Source organism: Erpetoichthys calabaricus, chromosome 2 (genome assembly GCF_900747795.2).
Source record: "Erpetoichthys calabaricus chromosome 2, fErpCal1.3, whole genome shotgun sequence".
NCBI classification, from domain to species: domain Eukaryota; kingdom Metazoa; phylum Chordata; class Cladistia; order Polypteriformes; family Polypteridae; genus Erpetoichthys; species Erpetoichthys calabaricus.
The window spans coordinates 130,468,647-130,494,758 of record NC_041395.2 but is presented as its reverse complement, the minus strand read 5'-3'; the positions used below and the strand labels follow the sequence as shown (position 1 = coordinate 130,494,758).

General features: G+C 35.4%; 2 protein-coding genes across 2 annotated transcripts in view; both read right to left on the bottom strand.

The window, feature by feature from the left end:
- Window positions 1-574: 574 nt before the first annotated feature.
- Window positions 575-12,873, bottom strand: LOC114669611 (extracellular calcium-sensing receptor-like). Its single transcript, XM_028825792.2, has 6 exons — window positions 12,647-12,873; window positions 11,477-11,768; window positions 10,443-11,273; window positions 9,704-9,931; window positions 7,150-7,273; window positions 575-1,560 (listed from the first exon to the last, which is right to left on the bottom strand). The coding sequence occupies exons 1-6, from the start codon at window positions 12,859-12,861 to the stop codon at window positions 650-652; spliced, it is 2,601 nt and encodes an 866-aa protein (XP_028681625.1). The 5' UTR covers window positions 12,862-12,873; the 3' UTR covers window positions 575-649.
- Window positions 12,874-14,035: 1,162 nt separating this feature from the next.
- The window catches only part of LOC114669557 (extracellular calcium-sensing receptor-like), a 49,267-nt gene continuing 37,190 nt past the window's right edge, over window positions 14,036-26,112 (bottom strand). The window contains exons 2-7 of the mRNA XM_051922219.1: window positions 24,086-24,211; window positions 23,631-23,922; window positions 22,658-23,476; window positions 18,977-19,204; window positions 17,146-17,269; window positions 14,036-15,595 (exon numbers count right to left, since the gene is read on the bottom strand). Of these exons, the coding sequence (XP_051778179.1) occupies window positions 14,685-15,595; window positions 17,146-17,269; window positions 18,977-19,204; window positions 22,658-23,476; window positions 23,631-23,922; window positions 24,086-24,174 (2,463 nt within the window). The 5' untranslated portion in view covers window positions 24,175-24,211 and the 3' untranslated portion in view covers window positions 14,036-14,684. The remainder of the gene's footprint in view (window positions 15,596-17,145; window positions 17,270-18,976; window positions 19,205-22,657; window positions 23,477-23,630; window positions 23,923-24,085; window positions 24,212-26,112) is intronic.

Genomic DNA, 26,112 nt, shown 5'->3' with positions numbered 1-26,112 from the left:
TTTGGGGTGAAAGAACTTAAGTGGCCTGCACAAAGCCCTGAGCACAATTCTATTCTATCATCTCATTTCAGATGAATTGGAATGCCAATTGCGAGTCAGGTCTTCTAACATCCAACATCAGTACCTAATCTCAGAAAAGCTCTTTTGACTGAATGGGCGCAAATTCCCACAGACACACTCAAACATTTTGTGGAGAGCCTTCCTAGAAGAGTGGAGGCTGTTATAGACACTGGGATTGGGGGGCAACTTCATATTAATATATATGCTTTTGGAATGGCACATCCAACAAGCTCATATACATGTGATGGTCAGGTGTCTATATAAGTTATTTCAGCGGAAGACAGGTGTTATCTAAGATCACATATTAAAAATGTAAACAAATGGAAGCATAATGTTTGAAAAGAAATTGTATTATTTAATTCAAAACCTAATTTAAATATAGCACAGCTATTGGATATATACACTTCAATGCAATAAAATCATTAAGGGTAGAAAATCTGTTAATATTTGTATAACATAGTGTAAAAAGTACTACATTATAACGTAGAATACGTTATATGAACATTTTCTAACTTTATAATTACATTTGTAATAAAAGATATCTGTTATTCCGTAAGATTTCTGATAACAGTACAAAATAATTCCACATTTACTTCTTTGAACCTGCTTTCCCCATTAAGGCTTTCTTTGTGTTTAGTTCTGGTCTCAGAAGAATGATATAACATTTAGGAGCAAAAATTGAAAGAAGAACACCAAAGCTGGAAGCCAAGATTGCAAATATCTCCACTGCTACAGTATGTTTTCCAGGAGAGCTGATATAAGCTGGTACAAACGTTATCCAGACCATACAGAAGATGAGCATGCTGAATGTGATGAATTTGGCCTCATTGAAGGTATCTGGTAGGTTTCTTGCAAGAAAAGCTAAAAGAAAGCAAATGCAAGCCAGCAAGCCAACATAACCCAAAAGGCAACTAAAACCAATTAAAGACCCAACATGGCACTCAAATATTATTTTGGAATTTTGGTACTTTGTATTTTTATTTGGAACAGGAGGAGCAGTTGTTAGCCATACTAAACATATAATGGATTGAATGAAAGCTGTGAAGAACACAGTGCCTCTCTGTTGAGAAGTACCAAACCATTTGACCATATTATTGCCAGGAAGTGTTGCCTTAAAGGCCATAATTACAACAATAGTTTTGACAAGAATGCAAGATATGCACACAACAAAGCTGATGCCAAATACCACATGTCTTATCATACATGTTAGCTCAGAGGGTTTTCCAATAAAGCACAAAGCACAAAGAAAACAGAGGGTGAGTGACAACAGCAACAGGAAACTGAGCTCAGAATTATTGGCTTTGACCACCGGAGTGTGTCTGTAGTGGATGAATATGACTAACACTCCAAATGATAGGCAAGCTCCAAATGCTGAGATAGTAGATAAGGTGGCTCCCATTGCATCATCATAAGAGAGAAAATCGATTTCTTTTAAAATGCACTCAGTTTTTCTATCATTAGACCAATAATCATCTGAGCATTTCACACATTCAGTGGAATCTGAAAGAGAAACAAACATTGATTAAAAAACAAATGAACGAACTCACTAACTCACATATCCTTGTACGTTCTGAAATCCTTTATGGTTTTTTGATTTTAAAATAATTTCCCATTGTATACTCAATAACTACAGACAGAAGTAAGTGGGAAAGTAAGTGGCCACCTAAGCTGACACCTTTTGTCACGTATTAAATAATTGGTACAATCTCATTGTTACTCATCTTTTAAATTTGTTTCTATCAGTCATATGATATGTTCAATCAGTTTCTACATTGTTCTTTCTGTGTTTTAACAAATTAGTATTTATATTTGTACCAGTTCTGTATTTAGTAATTAGTATAATCTGTACTTGTACTTTCACAGTGAATTGTTCACAGCACTCTGCACCTGCACTCAGTGAAAGAGCGCTATAAGTCAAAATAAGTTGGATGGTTTAGAGGTCACCACAGCGGATCATCTTGTTCCATATCTTTCTGTCCTCTGCATCTTGTTCTGTTACACCCATCACCTGCATGTCCTCTCTCACCACATCCATAAACCTTCTCTTAGGCCTTCCTTCTTTTCCTCTTCCCTGGCAGCTCTATCCTTAGCATCCTTCTCCCAATATACTCAGCATCTCTCCTCTGCACATGTCCAAACCAACGCAATCTCGCCTCTCTGACTCCCAACCGTCCAACTTGAGCTGACTCTCTAATGTATTCATTTCTAATCATAACCTAAAAAACTGTTTACTTATGATGTCTGATATTTTTGCTAACAAGCACATATTTATTTTCCTTTTTTCGTCCTGTAATATCTTTTTATTTTTGCAACTCTGTTCATCCTCAAATTCCCAAAGGATTTGTCTGCACTTGATCAACATATTTCATTACTTTCCGTTATCACTGCAATTCTTGAAAAAATTTGCTTTGTTTCACCATCTGTTGATTCCAACAAAGGTTTTCCTATAGAGCTTTCCCCTTTCAAGAAAATGTTCCAAAGATCTTTTGTTCTCCAATAAAAATCTTGCTTGGCTATTTTCATTAAAGTTCGACTTTCTTCCTTAAATCCTAATTATAAATAGAGACAAGTGAAGCTTTTCTGTAAACTATGCTGTACTTCTCACTGCTGTTCTACAGGGAGATTCACTTGAAAGAGGCCCTGAATATTCTGTTGTAACTCCCATTAGAATGAAGCAATCTGAACCAAAAAAAAAAAAAACGCTATATACCTCGACGTATGTGTAATCGATTGCATTACATGTGATGCTGGAAATGGTTTCTGTTTTCTGCCAGACACATTTCAATGTGGCACTCCATGTTCCTGAACGTATCAGCAAGAGTCTCAGGGGGAATGGCAGCAATTTCACGTTGGATGTTTTCCTTCAAATCTTCCACAGTGCAAGTCCGATAGACTTTTCCTTTGAGCGTACCCCAAAGGAAGCATTCTGGTGTTGTCAAATTCGGTGACCGTGGTGGCCAAAGCCCCTTTGAAATCACCCTGTTGCCAAAGAAGGATTCAATTTCTGCCATACTCCTTGATGATGTATGACATGTTGCTTAATCTTGATGGAAGTAACCTTCCATTAACTCACGATCATCCAGTTGATTCTGACATCGCTTAAATGAATTGGTGACCCAATAGGTTTGCACCATGAAGATGCCCTGCTCAATACTGTACACCACTATGCTGATGAGAAGTCAAGTGACTGAGTGAAGGGGTAAGTATGGTATGCACCCAGAAGTTGCAAATAGAGGTTAAATGTCACAACGGCTGTCTGGCGCCTACCTTATTGCTCCGACTCAGGGGCATCCCAGCTTGTTCGAATCTCCATATACTGAGGAGCACATTGCACGTTGTTTCGTTCAGATTGCTTCATCCTAGTAACAGTTATTACACAATTTTTGGGATCTCTTTCGAGTAAATCTCCCTGTATGTTTTTGAATTGTTATGATGTTCATTCTTTCTGTCAGTTTTCCTTTCTGGTGAATTGTTTAGCCCCTGTTCTTCTCTTTTACCTCTTTAAAAATACAATCTCATACTGAATTTTCATGTTAAAGAAAAAAATGGTAATATGTTTAACCTGTACAGCTAAGTACATCTTTATAATGTTCACAGGAACAAGACATGAGTATATTGTTGCAGATAGAGTTACAAGTGACCTAGTGTCAAGTATGGATGGTGGATCAAGGGAGTGAAGGAACTGTGCCACTTATAATGTATGAAACAGTAAGATTAAAACTGATTCTTTTTCAGCTAGCGTAACTAATTGTGATTACAGGACTTCATATAAAACGTCTCAAGCAATTTACACAAATTAAACAGGGAACGTTTTATAGCCAATAAATTTAAGGACATGTCCTACACCTATTGTGGCACACTTCACTTCTCTTGATTGTAACAATGCTAATTCCGTCTATCTGAATTATGTCATAAGAACACAAAAATGCCTATACAAGAAAAACAATAAAATTAAAATAATTCTTGAACTTAGCTCTGACATTCATATAGTGCTGAATGACTGACATCTTTTTTAATGTCACTCTTCATCTATTTTGCCTTTTGCTACTGTTCATCAGTATGCCTTTCTTTTCTATCAGCTACTCCAGACTTCTCTCAGCTATTTAATTTGTTTGCTTTCATCAAAACAGTCCTGGGCAGGACCCAATAGCCCAGGGGTGTCCAGTTCCAGTCCTGGTGGGCCGCAGTGGCTGCAGGTTTTCATTCTAACCCTTTTCCTAATTAGCGAGCAGTTTTCACTGCTAATTAACTCCTTTTCCCTTCATTTTAATAGCCCTGTTTTTAAGGAGTCAGTCCTCTGAATTGATTCATTTCTTCATTAAATGGCAGCCAAACAGAAATGAGATGTGAAACGAGCCAACGGATGACCAGCTAAATTGGAATGTCAAACTCCAACCAATTTCACTCCAACCAGTTTCTTAATGAGAGGCCAATTCTTGCTGTTAATTAAAGCTGTTATTGAATATCAGGACTTGTTGCTGCTGTCATTCTGCCACAGCAAACTGTTGATTTTCTTCTTTTTCTAAGACCACCGTCAAGATATTTTAGTGACCTGAGCAGATTTTCAGATTAGCTGGTCATGTTGTGGCTTGTTTTATGTCTCATTATTGTTTGGCTGCTCATTAAGGAAAAAGAAACAACTACGGGTCTGAATCAAATCAATTAAAAATAAGGCAAAACAAGTTAATCAACAGCAAAAATGGCTCAATAATTAACAAGATGGTTAGAATGAAAACCTGCAGCTACTGCAGCTTACCAGGACCAGAGCTGGACACCCCTGTAATAGCCGAAACATATTTCTGACTTTCTTTTTGAGTGTAGAGTTAACAATTAATTTTGCACCTTGCAATTGTACACACTTGAGCATGTTTGCGTGTGTGAAAATATATATGAAATATAATACTGTATGTGCCATGGTGTAACAAAACTTTGCATCATCATAATACCATGTGTTATCAAACTGACATATGTTAGATATAGTAGTAGGTAGCCTGATGAATTGTGGGCTAGATGGGGTAATACAAGACAGGGACAGGGACCGAGCAGTGCAATAAGAAAAAGAGGAATAGTGACCCATGAACTATTGCACTAATTGAACAGGACAACCCTGGAAACATGGTATGAGAGAAGGAGCAATCCCTCACATTGTTAGATGGCAGCAAAATGTTTGAGGCACTACTGTATTGTAAACTATTAGGGGAATTACTGTGGCCTTAAGTGCAGATGTTATTTGAGGAAAGCCAGGGCAGTGGCTTAGCTGTTGTGTTAAAGAAAGGCCAAAGCAGACAGACAAATGAAGAAAGAAAGAGAGAAAGAAAGAATTAAGAGATGCAAAATTTTGAACTTTAAAGTTTTAGTATGCGGGTAGGTGGGTGAGCCTCCCTAACTTGCAGAGTGTGACCAACGATTATTTTGAGCAAAAGCATAACCAGCAGATAATTCAGGAACCAAAAGATGTGGTCAGATGTGAACAATGGTCAAGTCCATAGAGAAAGAGCAAACACTACAGAAGGACAAGACAAAATCAAAGTTCAGGAAATAAAGCAGAAGTCAAAAACAAAACCAATTGCTAGGGTTTACCTGGAAAAGAAGCTATCACTAATAATGAAACTGCTTGAATATCCACTGGGGGGGTGGTGTGGTACAGAAACTGTTCAATGTATTAATGCCTGAACTACTGGTGACATTATTACAATAACACAAACAGAAATGTGACAATGCATAAAAACATGGCTTCATGAAGATCACATATATGACAGCAAAGAAAAAACACCAGAAACACAAAGCCAAAAAGTGGAAACTAAAGTGAGAAATGAATTCTCCACATATAAAAACCGCAAACTAAACCAAAATCATGTGTAAAGGCGATGAACATACTGTATAATGCAGGTTCTTTATACAGTACTTTAAAGTTGTGTAGTTAAGGTAGGAACACAGGCCCAGAGAATCAAACAGGTGTGCTTTAACTTCTTTTACTGCATTTGTTTTTGTGTGTTCTCTTTATTTTAAATGAGCTTACTGTGGAATCAAGACACGTTTCTTTTTTTTACTAATTCTGTTCTTTTTGGTGTTATTCTAGGCATTGGTAAATACATGACCCGCCCAGAAGAAGACTGTTACTACTTTCTTGAAGCGGATATAGAATAGTATGTGGTTTTTCTTTCTGCCAGCCTTCCTAGGCCTTCCTCTCACACAAACGCTTAAAATATTAACTTGCCTCACTCTATTGGAAAAGAAAACACTAATACAAAGCAATCCACCAAATGAAATACTACAGTTATATTAAAAATTAATCAAATAAATACACACACACATATATGTAAAAACTTTACGCTATACGTAAAAACAGGCATACACAGTGCAATATTCTACCATGCTGCAATATAGTACAAACTATAGGAACAGAGGTCTCTAGAATTCTGTAGCCGTTTACAACAGTTGTTTCCAATTTTCTGCAAAATGAAACAGCAGTGGAATGAAAGGAAAAATGATCAGTAAATGAGAAGGTTAAACTTGAATGTCAAAAATGGGCAAAGGCCATCAACCAGAAAGTCAAAAAAATAATCTAAAACCCAAAACACCAACTAAAAATATTTTTTTGTAGATTTCATGGCCAATATCTTGGCCTCCAAGAGTGGGACATCTTCATTAAAAATACCTTCTGGTTAAAGCCATTATTATACACTACTGGCGGACATCACATGGCAGCAACAGGACTATGTAGCTGTTAACAACATGGCACCCGGATTCAAAATAACCACAAAATGACAATGCCCGTGGTAAACAACATGGCAGAGAAGAAGTAAGCATACTAAACCAATAACAACAAAAAATATGGTAATGTACAAAAACCCAAATTATTGCAGATTGGTCAAGTTTCCTTAAAGCATCCCCCTAGGAAACAATGCTTATAATTTATTATATGTCTGGAATTACTTTTGTGTAGTTCATTCAGCAGGGTGATATTCTGCACAATGATGAATTCATATTTTACAAATTATTCAGAACATATTACTTCTGTAAATTTAAAATGTGCTGATTAGTGATTATTTTCAAAGCATCAGTATTTCAAAATACCAAGTGGCGTACCTGTTTTACTGCTGATTTCTCCATCCGCACACTGTATACAGTCGAAACAGCAAAATGGCTGTCCTTTCCTGGCTGATTTTCTTGTTCCTGGTTGACAGCTTTCACTGCAGATTGACTTTGGTATCTAAGAACAACGGGTGGAAGAGAGACAGAGCACTTTATTTTCTTTTGAATGTCATTCCGATTAATATGTAGTATGTCATATGGAGCACAGCTGGCATAAAATAATATAACTTTAATGTTGTGTTTTACATACTGGAAACACTTTATTGCAAAAAATAATTCATAGATCATTGGTGAGTATTTTTGAGCACAGAAATGTGTCTGAAACGTCAGCAGCTTTTTAATATTTTGTTGTTTTTTAAGAATTTTTAATATTCTGTGTTTACAGGAGTTAAAAATTACAATCCTGCAATGAAATGTCACAAATGTGAACTGTTGGAATAAAAAGCATTATGATCTTTGAATCTGGTATCTACTGTTTCCTATTTTTAACAATGTTATTGGTTTTTTAAAAATTAGAAGCCTTTATAAATGTCATTTTGCAATAACTATTTTTGCACACTATTTTATGAATTAATACACTATATCTTTGTTTTTCCTTGTAGTTCAGTTTTAGAAGCCTTATGTTGAGTTTAAAATACAGTGCCTATGAAAAGTATTGCCCTCTTTAGAAGTTTTGTTGTTATACAAATTGGATCACAGTGGATTTAATTTAGTTTTTTTTGACACTGATCAAAGTGGTCTAAATTAATTTCAAATATAAAACACTAAGTTGTTGATTGCTTAATATTTCTCTCCTTTAATATGCCACACTTAAATTATCACTGATGCAGTCTGATGGTATTACAAGTCACATAGTTCAATGGAGATCACCTGTCTGTGGTCAGGAGTTTCAGTTGATTGTATTATAAATGCACCTTATCTGGAAGGTGCAATGTGTAGTGAGTTAGTATTGTAGCCTAACCTACACAATGAAGACAAAAGAACACTCCAAGCAACTCCGTGAAATGGTGGTTGAAAAGCACAAGTTAGGAGAGGGAGACAAGTAAAATATCCAAGTCACTGAATATTCCTTGTAGACCAGTTAAATCAATCATCAAGTAAAGAAAAGAGTGTGGCACAGCTGTAAGGCTGCCTAGAGTGCTCATCCACAAATACTTAGTGATCATTCAAATGAAGACTAATGAGGTAGGACACCAAGAGGCCAATGATACCTGTGAAGGAGTTACGAGTTGCGGTTCAAGAAACTATACAGAAAAGAACTGTTGTCCTGGTGCTTCACCAGACACAGCTTCATAGGAAAGTGACAAAGAGAAATCCACTGTTAAAAAAACAGAGTTTACCAGAAGGCACCTGGGAAACTGATGTTAGCTAGAAGAAGATTCCATAGTCTGATAATACCAAAATTGAGCTTTTTAAGAAATCAGACTAAATATCCATGTTTGGCATAAACCAAACACTTCCAATTATCAAAAACACACCATCCCTGCCATGAAGCATAGTGGTGGCAGCATCATACTGTGGTTGACTCCTCTATGCAGCTGGCTCAGGATGGCTCATGATAGTAGAGGGTGAAATAAATGTAGCAAAATACAGAAAAATCCTTGGAGAAAAATTGATGCAGTCTGCAAGGAACCTGCACTTTGAGTGAAGATTTGTTTTCAAGCAAGACAACAACTCCAAGTATAATGCCAAAGCTACACAATGACGTATTAAGATAATGTTAATTAATTGAAGTGGCTGACACAGAGTCCAGATCTCAATCTAACTGAGAGTTTATCACTGGACTTGAAAACTGAACTTGTGCAGTTTTGCAAAGAAGAATGGGGACAAATTGCAGTTTCCTTATGTGCAAAACTGACAGAGAGATTTGATCACATGGCCTCAAGGCTGTCATGGCTGCCAAAACTGCATCTACTAAATACTGACTTGAAAAGAGTGAATACTTTTACAATCAATCAGTTAAATTAATTTATACCACTTTGCATTGATCTGTTTTGACTTTGACATTAAAGAGTCCTTTCTGCCGATTGATGTTAAAGAAGCCAAATTAAATCTACTGTGATTCAATTTTGCATATGGATGAATACTTTTATAGTGCACTCTGTCTAAGGGGTCGTTTTCTAGCATGTTTAAACCTCCTAAATTATTTGTAATTCACATTTTCTGTTTCATATTCATTAATATAAACAGGAATTTGCAATAGTAGTGCCATTGTTATGAAACCTACCCTAATATGCTCATTAGCTGTAAAGTAAAATTTATCTTTCATTAACTGTAACAATGATGATTATATTTGGAGTAAACATGGATATAGTATTTTCTTCATATTTAATGGGAGTTTTCATGGCTATGAACGTGCCATATACAAATTTTTTATGATGCAACAAAAAGGCAACTTAAAGAGTGGACTTTCTCTCTGCTTAGAGTATTTTCATTTTAAAATGAATAATTAAGCTTAATGCCATTTGCGGATATAAAATTAACAAGCTACATTTGCAATATATGGATAAGGTTTAACACAATCAAATAATACTTAAGGAAGTCTTACAGTTCCATGTTTAAAATTCCAAAAGATGGTATCTTCATTAATAAACAGCTTGGATCCGGTTGTCTTTGATGCATCAAAAATTCCAATATTTCGAATTTTAATAGACCCATCTCGATCCTGCTGCCAGTTAACAATGTCATATACAGCAAGAGGATCACCATTTTTGTCAAAAACAATTGTTTCTCCTAAATGATTAGTGAAGTTCACTTCTTTTAGGTAGTGAAAAAGCTAAACAGAAACAGATACATCATATTAATGTTTGGTTCAGAATTTCTATAAATTCTCTATTTCATGTCTGCAGCCAGCTCAGTCCTATTCAAGAAAAAAACTGGTACAAGACAGGACAATACCCTCTGATTTAACAGTGGTCCAGCAAAGGTTACAAACATGCATGCAGGCACACCTCTACAACAGAGTAAATTAGAACTACCTATGTGTCTAAAACCAATTTCACTACGTGATAACATTCCAATAGCAAAAGACACCCCATGAAGAAGATTAACCAAATAATGTGAGGCAGCAGCATTACACAAGACGTGTGATGTTGTAGGCACAGTGTGGGTCTCCGAGCTACATGGATATTTGTTAGGTTGCTGCCTCCATCTCACTTTGTGACTCTTTTACATTGTTTCAGGGAAACTTTATTAATGGTTTTGGTTACTTGAGAATAGATTATGTACTTTTTTTGCATTATCCCTACCAAAAAAATAAACAACGTACTCTTAACATTCATGTTTACCTGCCAGGATTGCACTTTCTTGATATTTGCACAGCTGTTATTCTCAAAAGGCCCATGTCCATCTTTACAAGACATTAGGTTATGTAGAGCATGCGCCAAGGCATAGACCGCCTTATGCACATTGTATGAGGATCTTAGCTCAGATACATCACTATAGGCTGTTTCTTTACTTGTAATGTCTTCTAATCCTGTGCATGCTTTAAAACCTTCCAAGTCAGACCAAGTCACATTGCTTCCATTTTCAAAAAATTTACAACCAAACACTGTTTCCCAAAATTGAATCAACAAATTATTTCTTGGGTTAAAATCGGGACGGATTTGCAGAAGAAATTTCTGAAGCCCTGGGATTTCTCCTCTGCGTATGGCAATGCCTATTACTCCTCCAAATGAGGCAAAGTTTTCTTTGATGGCTATTACAGATGAAGTGCTCCACGCTTCACTGGCAATCCACTGTTTGCCAGTAACATTTTGACGAACAACTTCTTTTATTAAAGGAGTTAATTCTTCTTCTGAAGAAAATATAACTATAACAGTTGCTGTGGACTGCTTAATAGATTTCACAATTCGCAAAATAATCTTATTTTCAGTAAGTGATGGGACAGTTTCTGTGAAAGAAATGCATCCATATTTCTGGAATTCTTCCAGAAAGATTTTGATAGCAGACTGCCCATAGTCATCATCTGTTGCTAAAGCACCCACCCAAGTCCATCCATAGCGTTTAATAATTTGAATCACAGCTTCAACCTGAAAGGCATCAGCAGGAACTGTCCTAAAGAATGTTGGAAATTCTTGTTTATTGCTTAAACAGGAGCAAGTTGAAAAATAACTGACCTACTAAAACAAAAGGGTTTTTGTGAGACTTTTTCATAGATAGAAATTTTTATATTATCATCAATCTATCCATCATTTTTAAGGTGTAATGGAGCTGAAGCCTATTCTGGTTTACAGTGAGCAGCATAACACTCATTGCTGTCAGGGTAGGCTTCAGTTATAATAAATATTAGAAATATATTTTGTGAAATAATATACTTTACCATAGGTATTTGGAAAAGAGTCAGCAGCCGTAGAATAGCAATAGAATATGTTGACACGGGATCCCCAACAATGGCAACCACTGGAGGAGGTCCCTGACACATGAAATCAGATTGAACATTGTCTTCACCACTGATGAGAGTAGTCGCTGCTCGAAGAGCTACTGGGAGACTCACACAGTTATCATAGAGCTGGTACCCAAGTGTTATGTTTGGCAGAAGGTCTGGGTTCTTGTTTATTTCCTCAATTGCAAAGACCATAGTTTGTGCCTTTTGAAATGATGAAATTTCAAAACTAAGGAAAGACAAAAACATAATGTAAATAATTTACTAACCTACATCTCTTAGAAAAATGTAGATAATCAAACATCAGAAAGCCAGATTTCAATAAGCAGTTTCAAAAATGAGATACAACCTAATAACAGAAAAAATGTAATTATAATTTTGAATGCAAATGTTACATGGGCAACTGCTAAAACAGTCATGTTGACTGTGTTATACAATGAATGTCTAAAGTTTACACACCATTACTGAAATTAATGGAAATGTTGGAAAAGAAGCCAAGTCAGGTCAGACCTTTTTGATATTTAATGAAAGAATATACAATAACAAACCATATGTAACTGGAATATTCAGAATTTTTAAATGAACAAAAATATGGTATTTATTTCCTTAAGTATAATCAAGCAATGGCTTAAAAACTGGCATTCTGAAATGGCCCATTTGGAGCCTCTGTCCTTTAGAAAGTGTCTGCTCTCACCATAAGGTGTTTGGGCAGCGCTGATCACCTCACCTCTGTGCTTGATCTACTCTCGAAGGAAGAGTGGGATAAAATTGCAAAATCCAGGTGTGTTAAATTGAAAAAGACCCATTCTAGTACATTCAATACAGTAATCAAATCATTTTTATAGGTGTAGATGTAACATTATTTTATGTAGCAGAAGCCATGTCATTTAAATTTAGCCAAATGCTTTATGCAACAATTTGATTATTCTTTTATAGATTTACAACATGTTGAATTTTTTTATGTTATATTTTAAATTATACCTCAGAAAGACATTTTTTAAACATAATATCCTGAAATATTTTGTTGATCATGTTCACTATAACTTAACATTTTCATAGAATACTACTGTTTTTTCTAAAGCACAAGTACTGACAAAAATCACTTACCCTTCACATATAAGTTGAGTAGGTCTGGACCTGAAGGACAGCTCTGGTGGTACAGTTTTAAAATTTGCAGTAAATATTCCACCTAACATAATGTCTCCATTTTTATATAATCCTCCCAGCTCAAAAGTGGCTTGAGCTTTACACAAATCTTCTTTACCAGCAAGTATTGAAGATGCTAGACACTGGAGTACGTAGGCAAACAGGATGTATTTCATGTTTAGAGTGCCTGTGAGAAAGGCAAATATGATGCAAGTTTTCCCTTTAAATAAAAAACCATAGCCCATGAGATATTTGTTTGTTAAAAAAACAACTTCATATTGGTATGCAGTGGGCTTCTGCTCTGTTTTCAAAATTAATACACCAGAGACACTAAATTACAGTTTGTAGAACATATTCCATTAATCCGTAAAACATTGTGATATGTTGGACCCTTAGCTTCCCTTGCTACTATTTATTGTCACCCGACAGCGTCTGGACAACACCTGGCTTTCAGTTCAGGGCTTTGAAAATGTAATCAGAAAAAAAGAGAGATGACACTCCCTTACAAAACCATTCAATAGTTTATTTAACACAAAAAAATCAGGTTCCATAACAGTAGTAAAAATTAATTAAAGACAAAAATGCATAAATATACAGTACAGTACAGAAATAGAAAACTTAATTGCAAGCCAAAATGGTTGTAATGTCTGGATTGGTTTACTTTATAAAATATTTTCAAATCATTACAAATGTATTTGCACTTAACAGAAATGTGTAAAATAAAGAAAATCTTTTTAGAAAAAGCTGATAACATTTCAACATTTCAAAACAGAATAATATTTATTACAATGTAATTTTGGGATGATTCCAGATAAATTAAATTGCTTATATTACAATGCAATAATTATTCAAATAGCATCTGATATCCACAAAAGATGTATGTGAGGCTTGGCTGTTACAGTAAAAGTCAGCTTTATTTTGCAGTGTGGTTTAAAAATATAAAAATAAGTGAGTTACAATGATCACAATTATAAGTACCTTTCAATATATGCCAAGGTAGGATGTAGCGGAGTCAAACGTGCAACAATCCAATAAAGTTCATTTAAAAAAGCTTAGCGAAAATTTAAATAAAGAATAAATCACACAAATGTAGAAAAAAGTTATTACACATGCAGAATAAAAAGCAGAGAAGGAAAAGAGGTTTCTCTTCTGCTTCCTTACAATGTTTGGTTCTAATGTTAAACTTTCAGTTATGTTCCATACTGTTATTTTTCTATGGCAAATGCACATAGGCTTCACTTCAGTACGTTCAGTGCTTTCTGTACGTTGAGTATGGTTTGAAACGGTTTCCTCTGTGCCTTACCAACTGCAAGGCAGATCATAGAATAAAATAGTCAGAAAGACAAGAAATAATTAGAATGTTCCATTAATAAGTTAGCTTGTAGGGGTAATAATGGAACCTTCCATTAACTGTGCACTAATATATAAACAAACATCTTAACATTACTAGGAAAATACTTCCGTCAATTTAGCATAACCTCCCTAACTAACAAAAGGCTCTTACATATACAATATATGACAACAAGGAAAACACAAAAAAGACACGTCGGAATCTACAGTCCTTAAAATTGTAAAAATCTTCATTTTACAGTATTGTATGGTTCTTTCCTACACCACAGAAAACAACACATATTAGACAAGTGACTTTGTTTTGGTAGGAAACTTGGGCAACTGGATAAGGAGTTGGATTTAAAATTCCAAATCCTCTTTACAGCCACAATACATAAAATAAATCTTTATTTGTGTGTGTTGCGTATGTGTCTGTGAATAATACATCATAATAACTTTCTATTCTATACAAACATTTATAAGCAGATTTTTGTAAAAAAAGTCTCTTTGAAAAGTGGAAAATAAAATAAGGTTTCATATATTCTGCCTAAAAAATCATTTTACACAACTTTTTCAAAAGACTCTTCTGATTTTGTAAATCTGCTTGAAATTCATTATGATATTTTCATTTATTTTACAAACAGTCAAACTGTACAGATGGTGTAATTATTCACTTATTTTGACCTGCTCTCCCCATCAACGCTTTCTTTGTATTGAGTTCCGGTCTTAGAAGAATGATATAGCATTTGGGAGCAAAGATTGAAAACAGAAGACCAAAGCTTGAGGCCAAGATTGCAAATATCTCCACTGCTACGGTGTGTTTTCCAGGAGAGCTGATATAAGCAGGTACAAACGTTATCCAGACCGCACAGAAGATGAGCATGCTGAATGTGATGAATTTGGCCTCATTGAAGGTATCTGGTAGGTTTCTAGCAAGGAAAGCTAACAGAAAACAAATGCATGCCAATAAGCCAATATATCCCAAAAGGCAACTGAAACCAATCAAAGATCCCACATGACATTCAAATATTATTTTGGAATTTTGGTACTTTGTGTTTTTATTTGGAAGAGGAGGGGCAGTTGTCAGCCAGATTAAACATATAATGGATTGAATGAAGGCTGTGAAGAACACAGTTCCTCTCTGTTGAGATGTACCAAACCATTTGACCATATTATTTCCAGGAAGTGTAGCCTTAAAGGCCATAATTACAACAATAGTTTTAACAAGAATGCAAGATATGCACACAGCAAAGCTAAGGCCAAATACCACATGTCTTATTGTGCATGTTATTTCTGAAGGTTTTCCAATAAAACACAAAACACACAGGAAGCAAAGTGTGAGTGACACCAGCAACAGGAAACTGAGCTCAGAGTTGTTGGCTTTGACTACCGGGGTGTGTCTGTGTTGGATGAAAATTGCAAGCACACTTAGTGATAGACAGGCCCCAAGTGCTGAAGTTGCCGTTAGTGTTATTCCCATGGCATCATCATATGAAAGAAATTCAATTTCTTTCTGAATGCATTCACTTCTTTCAAGGTTTGACCAATAGTCAGGTGGACACTTAAAGCATTCTGTGGAATCTAAGAGATGAAAAGAGTTATTTATACACATTTTAGTCCTTCCCTTCAGGTAATTGTTAGATGATTTATACTTGAAATGATATGCATTCTGCATTTATTTCAGATAATAGTGCTTTTTACATTATATACAGTGGGGAAAATAAGTATTTGATCCCCTGCTGAATTTGTAAGTTTGCTCACTTACAAAGAAATGGAACAGTCTCTAATTTCATGATAGTTTCATTTTAATGGACAGAGACAGGATATCAACCAAAAATCCAGAAAAAAACACATTACAAAAAAGTTATAAATTGATTTGCATATCATTAAGAGAAATAAGTATTTGATCCCCGACAACCCAGCCAGAATTCTGGCTCCCACAGATTGGCCGTGGGACCATGTGGCACACAGATTACAATCAATTAACCAGTCAATCAATTACAGATAGTCCTGATCTCATTTCATTATGTGTATAAAGCACACCTGTCCATAGAATTAAATTCTTCCATTCCAACTTCTCCACTATCATGGGCAAGATCAAAGAGCTGTCAAAGGACATCAGGGACAAGATTGTAGACCTGCACAAGGCTGGAATGGGCTACAAGACCATCAGCAAGAAGCTTTGTGAGAAGGTGACAACTGTTGGTGTATTTATTCGGAAATGGAAGAAATATAAAATGACCATCAAACACCCTCGGTCTGGATCTGCAATTAAGATCTTGCCTCATGGGGTGAGGATGCCCATGAGAAAGGTGAGGGATCAGCCCAAAACTACACGGGAGGAGCTTGTTAATGATCTGAAGGCAGTTGGGACTACAGTTGCCAAGAACACCTTTGGTAACACACTATGCCGTAATGGATTGACATCTTGCAGTGCCTGCAAGGTCCCCCTGCTCAAGAAGGCACATGTGCAGGCCCAGCTGTTCACTGGCAAACTTAAGACGGACCTGTACATGCCCATGGTGGTGGAGAGGTTGGAATGGAAGAAATTGATTTGATGGACAGATGTGCTTTATACATATAACAAGTTGAGATCAGGAGTAGCTGTAATTGATTGATCGATCAATTGATTGTAATCTGTGTGCCAATCTGTGGAAGCCAGAATTTTGGTTGGGTTGTAGGGGATCAAATACTTATTTCTCTCAATATGCAAATCAATTTATAACTTTTATGTAATGTGCTTTTTCTGGATTTTTGGTTGATATTCTGTCTCTCTCCATTAAAATGAAACAACCATAAAAATTACAGACTGTTCATTTCTTTGTAAGTGAGCAAACTTACAAATTCAGCAAGGGATCAACCCCCACTGCTTATGCTGGCCATTTCTTTGCTTCAAAGTGGGTATAGGATCAGAATTATAAAAAGACCATTAATGAAATATGTCAAGCATATAAGTTATAAAAGGTGAAAGTTCTGTAGTCAAAACTTAAATTAAAAGACCAGTCAAAAAGAAACTGTTTTTTTTTTCTCTATCGTTATTAAACACAGAGTAATCATCATAAGTGTGCTAACTATTGAACAATTTAATGATACTTTGGGACAATAAATTAAGATCAATTGGTTAACTGTACCATTCTGACTGCTGATTTCTCCATCTGCACATGGAATGCAATCAAAGCAACAAATTGGTTCCCCTTTGCGGGTAGCTTTTCTTGTACCAAGCAGGCAACTTTTGCTGCAAACTGATTCTGGAATCTGGAAAAGAAAAGAAAACAACTATACAGTATATTATGTATGTATAAAATTAATGGTGTAATCAGTAATAATAATAGTATTTGTGGTAGTATTATTAGCAGTTGTAGTGAGTGATACTTGTGCTGCTCAGCAAGGTCACTCACAGTAGAAACCAGGGACAGACCAAGACTAAATAATTTTGATTCAGGCAATAACGTTGATGAGGTTAAAAGATACTCTTTCAGAGCTACTGCTGAGGACAACCAGTCTGGTTCTCATCAGTACAACACTAGGGAAGCACACAGGACACATGATGTCAAAAGAGGGATCTCTATTCAGTTAGCACTAGGACCTTTTAAGTGGTAATTGCAAAATCTGCAAATATTTATGATGGATTATTGAGAAATTATAGTCCATGACCAGGATTAAAAGCTCTTCCAACTGGAGAAACATTGAGCTTAGAGTTTGTCATTAGAGGCAAGAGCTTAATTGGCAAACAAAATGAAGGCTAGCATAAGAGAAGGAGATTGGCTTATTTGGATGTTGAGCAGGAGACTTTGAATTACAGTTGGGAAAGTGGACCAGCTACCTTGCAGGTTTAATCAGTGACTCCTTTTGTATAGTTAAGCTGCACAGAGGTTTAGGTTTTGCTGTTTGTCCTTTTGTGTACTGTTCCATTTTCCATGCTGTTTTAATTATATTTTATGTTCATAAATCCCTTTTTATTTGGTAGTTTTATCATTTTTATTCTATGTGACTTTAGGGTCAGCTTGCAGGTGCCTCAAAAGCCAACAGAGTAAAAACATTGCACTGTAATTTGATATCTAATTCTGAGTAAATCACCGTATATACTCACGTATAAGTCAGGTCTTGAAACCTGAAAAATCGATTATAAAATCAGACCTCGACTAATATGCCTGTTCAAAAATGCGACACTTAATACATATATATATTTTTTTCTACATCTTCTTGCTTCCTCCAGTCTCACACCAGTTTCTGAGATGCATCGCATTTTGTTGCAGCAGCACAGTTACCAATTTCATTTGCTACTTCAACAACATTTAATTGAAAACCAGCTTTATATTTTGTTCTGATCGAATGCTCCATCGTAGAAAAGGGATGCTCTTATGATAAAGGTGTATGAGGGTGTGAGAATAAAAAAACACAAAACAGTGCAAATGTCGCTTTGGAATAGATCGGGTATTACCGTGTGGTCACGTAGGCACAATAGAGAGAGAGAGAGAGAGAGAGAGAGAGAGAGGGGTTAGGAGCACACGCTGGTCCAGCGCATTGCTGAACCCACATAGAAAAAAAAGGTAGTGTGCTCCGTGGTTACTCTCTCAGGTCAGCGTTAGCATATCATAATCCCTTGTAGCAATAGCACGAGTTTTCCGCATTCAACTTGTATCACCGACATTATAAAATACCAGAAATTATACTGTAAAATCAAGTCCTGACTTATCCGCGGGAGAACTTATCCACGAGTATATACAGAAATGCCATTTTCCTTTACAGTCTAAAATAGTTTTTATTTTAGAGAACTGAACACTTTACAATAGTATATGTTAATTAATAACTATATGAAGTTGAGTATGCATTTAGGCTACACAATATAGATCACATTATTATTGCTATATGATATAACAGTTTGAATCTTTTATTTAAATAAAGTCTAGGAAATTTACTAAAAAAAATGTTAAAATTTGGAAGTAAAGAAATTTTGTTTACCGTTCCAGTAGCAAAGTTCCAAAAAATATCTTTTTCATTAAGTGAGAGCTCTTTTCCATTCCTTAGTGATTCATCGAAAAGGCCAACAATTTTGATATCCACTGTTTCATCATTGCTTAGCTGCCAGTTGACTATATCATAAATTGCAGGAGGGTCCCCATTTTCATCAAAAGTTACTCTTTCCCCAAGATGGTTTACAAAACTAACTTTTTTCAAGTAATACAGAAGCTACAGGAAAAGGAAAGAATATTTGCTAAATATGAATCATCACTAAGGACAATGTTATAATCTGGCACACATATACACTTTGCTTAAACAAAAATTCATCCCCATTTTTAAGCACATACTGTATATAAAACATTGCTCATACAGTTTCACCTACTTTGTAAGCATACACTCATATGCTCCATTTTCAGTCACAGATTTGTTTTTCATTTGCATAGCAATTCTTTTTTTTTCATTTGTGAAATCTCAGGTCTGACAGTTACTGTACATAATAAAGAAGCAGGCTTTATTTTTATGGACCATATGAGTATGCAATTATTTTGCAATAGCTGCAACATTTAGTTTAGGGGGGATGTTTACATCAAAAGCTAATTAGAAAGAACAAATTTCATCATTAATTTATGAAGTTTACATGGTATGCTTTGTAAATATAAGAAATTTAACCTAGTCTTATGAACAGTGGTAATCAGTGTACATCTAATACATTGTGATGTGAAGGGTTCTTCCTTTTGACCAAAATGATGTTGCAATTTACTGAAGTGGTGTAACAAAGCAACTACATTGGACTGATCTTTCTGAATGGATGTCCTGAATAGGAACACTCATTTGATAGTAATGAATGGATGCTGAAACCACAGGGAATCTAACAGAACAGTAGATATTATAAAGAGTCAGTCTCAATGGCAAATTCTAAAGTATAGTGTTAACCACTGCACTCTTGGAGTGCTATCTACCTTGATTGGTATTCCAAACAATGATGCATTCACTTTAAAAACCCAATTTTCAGTTTCAGCTTCTTTTTTTAATCAAAAGCTAGTAGTCAGCAGGGCGGCATGGTGGTGCAGTGGTAGTGCTGCTGCCTCACAGTTAGGAGACCCGAGTTCGCTTCCCGGGTCCTCCCAGCGTGGAGTTTGCATGTTCTCCCCGTGTCTGCGTGGGTTTCCTCCGGGCGCTCCGGTTTTCTCTCACAGTCCAAAGACATGCAGGTTAGGTGGATTGGCGATTCTAAATTGGCCCTAGTGTGTGCTTGGTGTGTGTCCTGCGGTGGGTTGGCACCCTGCCCGGGATTGGTTCCTGCCTTGTGCCCTGTGTTGGCTGGGATTGGCTCCAGCAGACCCCCATGACCCTGTGTTCGGATTCAGCGGGTTGGAAAATGGATGGATGGATAGCAGTCAGCATTTGCTCACACAAAGAAATTGTGAACTGACTTCTGCAGATATTAAATATATACATGACAACAACATCCCTGGAATAGGAATATGCTACCTGTGGCATATTTGATGAAATGATCACCTTGTAACACAGTGAGCACCAGAAATAAATAGAATGAAGAAAAAAGACTAAAACAAATGTAAAAAGCATCCCCCAAAAACGTTGAAATGGCCTTTAAGTACTTCTACGTAATGACATTTAAGTGGAAACTATGTATTACTTATCATAGTATTAAATAATCCCAATTTCCCCAAGTCCAGACTAACAATCACATTTCAATTTTATGTTATACAGGTATTTAAAAGTGGGAAAATCAATCACTATTTTTTATAAACGATTAACACATTTGATTAAAAGATAATGGAGTATAAGCTGACATGAAAATAAGTGGAAAATAGCTGTGTCTAGATGTGGAAATTTAATTTTGCGTGTTAAGCTTTAAAGCTTCCAAGGCTATGATAATGTCAGGTGCTGCAGTATAAGAATAATAAAACGTGTACAAAAGCTGCATGGTCCTCTAATTTACAACATATACAAATTATACGTATCCTTAAGTTAAGTATTTGCTGTAAACTGTTACTTTCTAATGCTAAACAGTAAGATAAAATGCTTGTACTAGGCACTGTGGCTGAATATGAATGCTCTGCATGCTAAAGCTCTGGCTCACAGAAACTGTAGTGGTGTAAACAATACAACCATAACAATAGGTCACTTAAGTAAAAAAATATACAGGCTTCCTTATATAGCTTTTTAACACATATTTAATAATAACCTTTTCATATTAGCATAATATAGAAGCAAAATATAACATATTCACTGACTTCTATAAGAGGACACTACAGTTCATTTTATTTTCACTAGCATATACAGTAGATCGGGATGGGCACTCAGGTAGTCCATTTAATTATATCTTCCACACAGCACCATTCATCAGCATGTTTACCATAACTAACTAACGTTCTTAAACATGCACGATCCACTTCAGATTCATGGTGGGCCAGAGCTTATTCTGTCAGCACTGGGCAAAAGGCAGAAAACAGCCCTGTGTTTACATGTACAGTATATAATATTTGTAAAGCTTCACATTTTGAATTGCCATGATAGTGTCATGTGTCTTACCCAGCGTCTACAGAACAATAGCTGGCTTCTTTTGTCTCTTTTATTTTATCACTATTGCTTATTCTGATTAATATTTTTAAAACAAAGCCGGGAGTTTAACCGACAACACATAACTATAATTTATGAGCAAATGCTAGCTTCTGTGTCTTCCTGTATTCCATTAACAGCATTTTTGCTAAATACAGTACTTCATGAACGAACACTAGTAAACAAGAGTAAAATGACTCTTTCTCAACAAACCAAAAATCTTCTATTGGCAAAGAAGAATAGAATGGTATCCTCTTTTTAAAAACGGTGCATATGTATAATAGTCATTTTGGAGCTGAGATATGTGTTTTTCATTTTCTTTTCATACACATCAGGGTTTCATTGTGCAGGATTTCAGTCTGTCAGTAGTAGATCAGGAATAGAATACAGCAGTGTGTAAAGTTTCTTTCTCCCATCTTAATCTTACGTAAATGATTGCAAGCTTATGTTTCCTGTTCCCAACTCTTTAGATGCACCTTCCTCATCAAAACATGATTTAAAAAAATCTTAACACTAAATTGCTATTTTAATGGACAGATTGGCACAATGAACAGATGGTACAATTAATTGAAAATTTTCTTTAGCTAATTTATTTTTATTCTGGTAGTTCTGGACTCGTTAAGCCATTTTTCAAATGTTTAATGCAGTATTTCTAAGTTAATTATGCATGAATTATGACAGTTCACAAAAACTGCTAATTATTCATATTAAGCTATCTTTGCTCATTATGCTGTAAAGCAAGTTTTATACAGTATGTACAAGCAAATTGCCAAAATATGGGAGGCAAATGTGTCTTTATTTGAACTGGTGTGAAGAAATTATTTTTAAACACTGTTATACATTCTTTTTACTGTGTACAGTTTCATAGCAGAGTCAGATGAAACTGACCCAATTTATTTTATCATCAGATTTTCAAAATCTGATTTTAGTAATGTGAGACCTCCTGCTTGCTAAAGATTAAGTATTTAAGGAGTAGATAAATACTTTTGTCCACTTTTAGCTTTGCATAAAAGGGTATTGGCTACAATAATTTTTGCTTATAAACCTTTTGTTAACTAGTTGAATTGCATTTGTTAATTTACTTATATTTTGCCTTACCTGCCATGGTTGAACATTTCGGATGTTGGCACAGGAGTTGTTAAGAAATGGCCCCTCACCAGTTTTACATGCCGTCAGGTCATGAAGTGAATGTGCTATGGCATATACTGCTTTGTACACAGTATAAGGAGACCTTAAATCAGTTACATCATTATAGGCTGTTTTTGTTGTTTTGATATCCTCTGATCCTGAGCACACTCTGGAAGAAAAGTTATTTTGATTTGTGGCATTTTGAAATTTGCATTGAAATAAAGTTTCCCAGAATTCAACCATTAGATTATTTTGTGAATTAAAATTAGGATAACTTTGTTGGAGAAAGTTCTTAAGACCTGGGATTTCTCCTTTGCGGATCGCAATGCCTATTGTGCCACCAAAGGAAACAAAGTTCTCCTTGACAGCTAGGACTGCTGATGTACTCCATGATTCACTTGCAATCCATTGCTTTCCTGTGATGTTTTGCTGGACAACTTCTTTAACCAAAGCACTTAATTCTTCTTCAGATGAAAACACAACAATGACATTTGCACTTGATTTCTTAATAGTAGAGACAATCTTAAGAAATGTTACCTTCTCGTTAACAATGGGGATTGTTTCTGTAAATGCAATACAGCCAATCGTTTGTATTTCTTTAATAAAGTCCTTGAGAGCATTCTGCCCGTAGTCATCATCTGTTGCAATAGCGCCAATCCAAGTCCATCCATAATGTTTAATTATTTGAACAATAGCTTTTACTTGGAAAGTATCACTTGGAATTGTCCTGAAAAATGTTGGATAATCTTGTTTATTGCTTAAGCAGGAACATGTAGCAAAATAACTGACCTAAAAAAAGACAGCATTTTTACATATTTTTTTACATACCTAGTAGTCTCTACTATTTTAATTATGTAAAGTTTATGCAAAAGAAAAGCATTTATGTCCACCATGTGACATTCATTGCACCACTGAATTTCACTTTTTTTTGGCATTAACCTACCATGGGGATCTGAAAAACACTTAAGATCCTTGATGTGGCTATGGAATGTGAAGACAATGGATCTCCAACTATTGCCAGAACAGGAGGATATTCCTTGCAGTTATAATCAGTGATGTCTTCTTCAAGGCCACCAGTCAATGCTATAGTAGCTCTAAGACCGACAAGTACATTGTTACAGTCATCATATAATCTGTAGCCTAATGTTATGTTTGGTAAAAAAGTCTGGTTTTTGTTAATTTCCTCAATTGCAAAGATCATTGCCTGGGCCCGTTGGAAAACAGAAATCTCAAAACTGTTGAAAATAATGTACAGGAGTTATTTTAGATATTAACAAACATTCTGCTCTGGGTTTGCTGATTTGCCTAGTTATGTCTAACATAGGCTGTCTGATAAAAGAACATTAATAAAAATACATTTGAGAAACATGAATGTATCGCTGGAAACAAAGAACTTACCCATCACATTTCCAATTTTCGGGTTTAGAACGATAGGTTAAGTCTGGAGGTATTGTTTTAAAGTTTACAATGAACGTTCCACCTAACATAATATCTCCTTTTTTATATAAGCTATTCAGCTGAAACCTTTCCCATATTCTGCATTTGGATTCCTGAAGACAAAAAACTGGGAAACACAGTATTCCACTTGCAAGTAAAAAGTGTAGCATTATCACACAAGTCTTAAGATATGCTCCTGCTCTGTACCAAGGAACACAATTTATATTCCAAACATTGAAATTCTCAAGAGGTATTCTGTGTTGACATATGTATTGATGTATAAATTTAACAAGTCATAAGCTGATGGAAGAGAAGGAAATGCATTTTATTGTTAAATTTATGTTAATGCCTCTATTGAATTTTACTTTAATAAAATAACAATCATTTACAGAAAGCTGATTTTAAAACAGCATGTATTCCTTCTTCTTACGTGAACCCTTGGAGATTTTATACTTGAAGCTTTTGGTGCATGCACACATTATTACAGAAAAAACATTCACTTGAGTAAAGGATCACTTTTACTTAAATCTCTAGGCACTCTGTGCATTTTTTCCAATGATTTTTTTTATAATATCACAGTATTTTATATTTAGAAATGGCAGGTCAATTTGACTGCTGTATTTTTTCCTTCAGGCTTTTTACTAAGAGTCATTTGTTCATATTCAAAAGGAAATTTAAGATCAAAGCATGTATTCACTGAACTGCTCTGCTAAAATACACTTCATACAGCACAAAATACCGCAAAGTTATTTTCACACAAACCCATATGTCTGTATTCAATATATACAGCATTAACAAGAAAAATTTTAATGACTATTTAAACTGATATAAACTGCATTTTTTTATATTTATTTTGATTTGATCTGAATTACTTTGTTAATACTCTTTGGGGTTTAGAAAACAGAGTCAGCCACTGTACAGCACCCCCGCACTGTAAAAAATGTTGGTAAATTTAAATGGCAAAAATACTGTAAATGGTGAAAGTAAAAAACTTTTTTGAAAAAAGGGAAAGCTACCTTATGTTCTACTGAAAATTACCTTTGTGTCTTAACACAAGAATTCCTGAAGCCTATGCAAAAACACATTTGCTCATTGGGTTATAAGGCAGCAGTTCTTACCTCTGTACCATTCAAGAATACATGTAAGCTCCCTGTCAATTGACATTTGAGCTTGGGTTTTTAACTCATTGACAGCTACTGTACATGTAAATGAAATGTTTTTTTTCTTTGGTTAAACTCTTGAATAAAAGCGCACGTGTTTATTTGATATTTGAACTAAAGTCGTTACACAAATGTACACTTCTTGTCATTATTAGTATAACATGGAAAAAGTTTCTGCTTTAGGTACGTATTCAGTATTTCTTGCATTTCTCACATTTCCTTTCATCCTACACTTACCCAGATCTTTGTAGACACATGAAATGCATGTATTCCAAATAACAATATATTGTATTATTTACCCCATACAACTCCAGATCTCACACGCAGATAAGGAGCCTTGGCTTGAGCTGAGAGAAGTTTCTGCCCATGAGCTGAGCACTGTCAAGGTCGGGGATGGAACAGCAGGCTGCTTGCTGCATGTCATGATCGACTCATTTACAAAACAAAAGACACTGAAGGAGAGGTGTGAAGGGATTTAAGGTTGGCTGGGGTTACCAGTTGTTTCATAGGCTTCAGGAATTCTAGTGTTAAACAATACATTTCATTATTTTTTACAGCCAAGTTCTGTAAAAGCAATATTTTTCTACCTTCAAAATATGCTACATAGTATTTACTTACAGTTATACTGAAAAAATCGCTGTTAATTTTACAGTGTAAAACTGTTAAATAGCGAACGTAAACAACTGTAAAACGTAGAACAGTAAAGGACTGTTTCAGTAACATTGAAGTTACAATATTTGCATAAGGAAACGCCCCTTTTACCATATTTTTCCTGGTGAACCACATACCTTTTATCAGTAGGGAAAAAACTTAAACAAAGTTAGCACT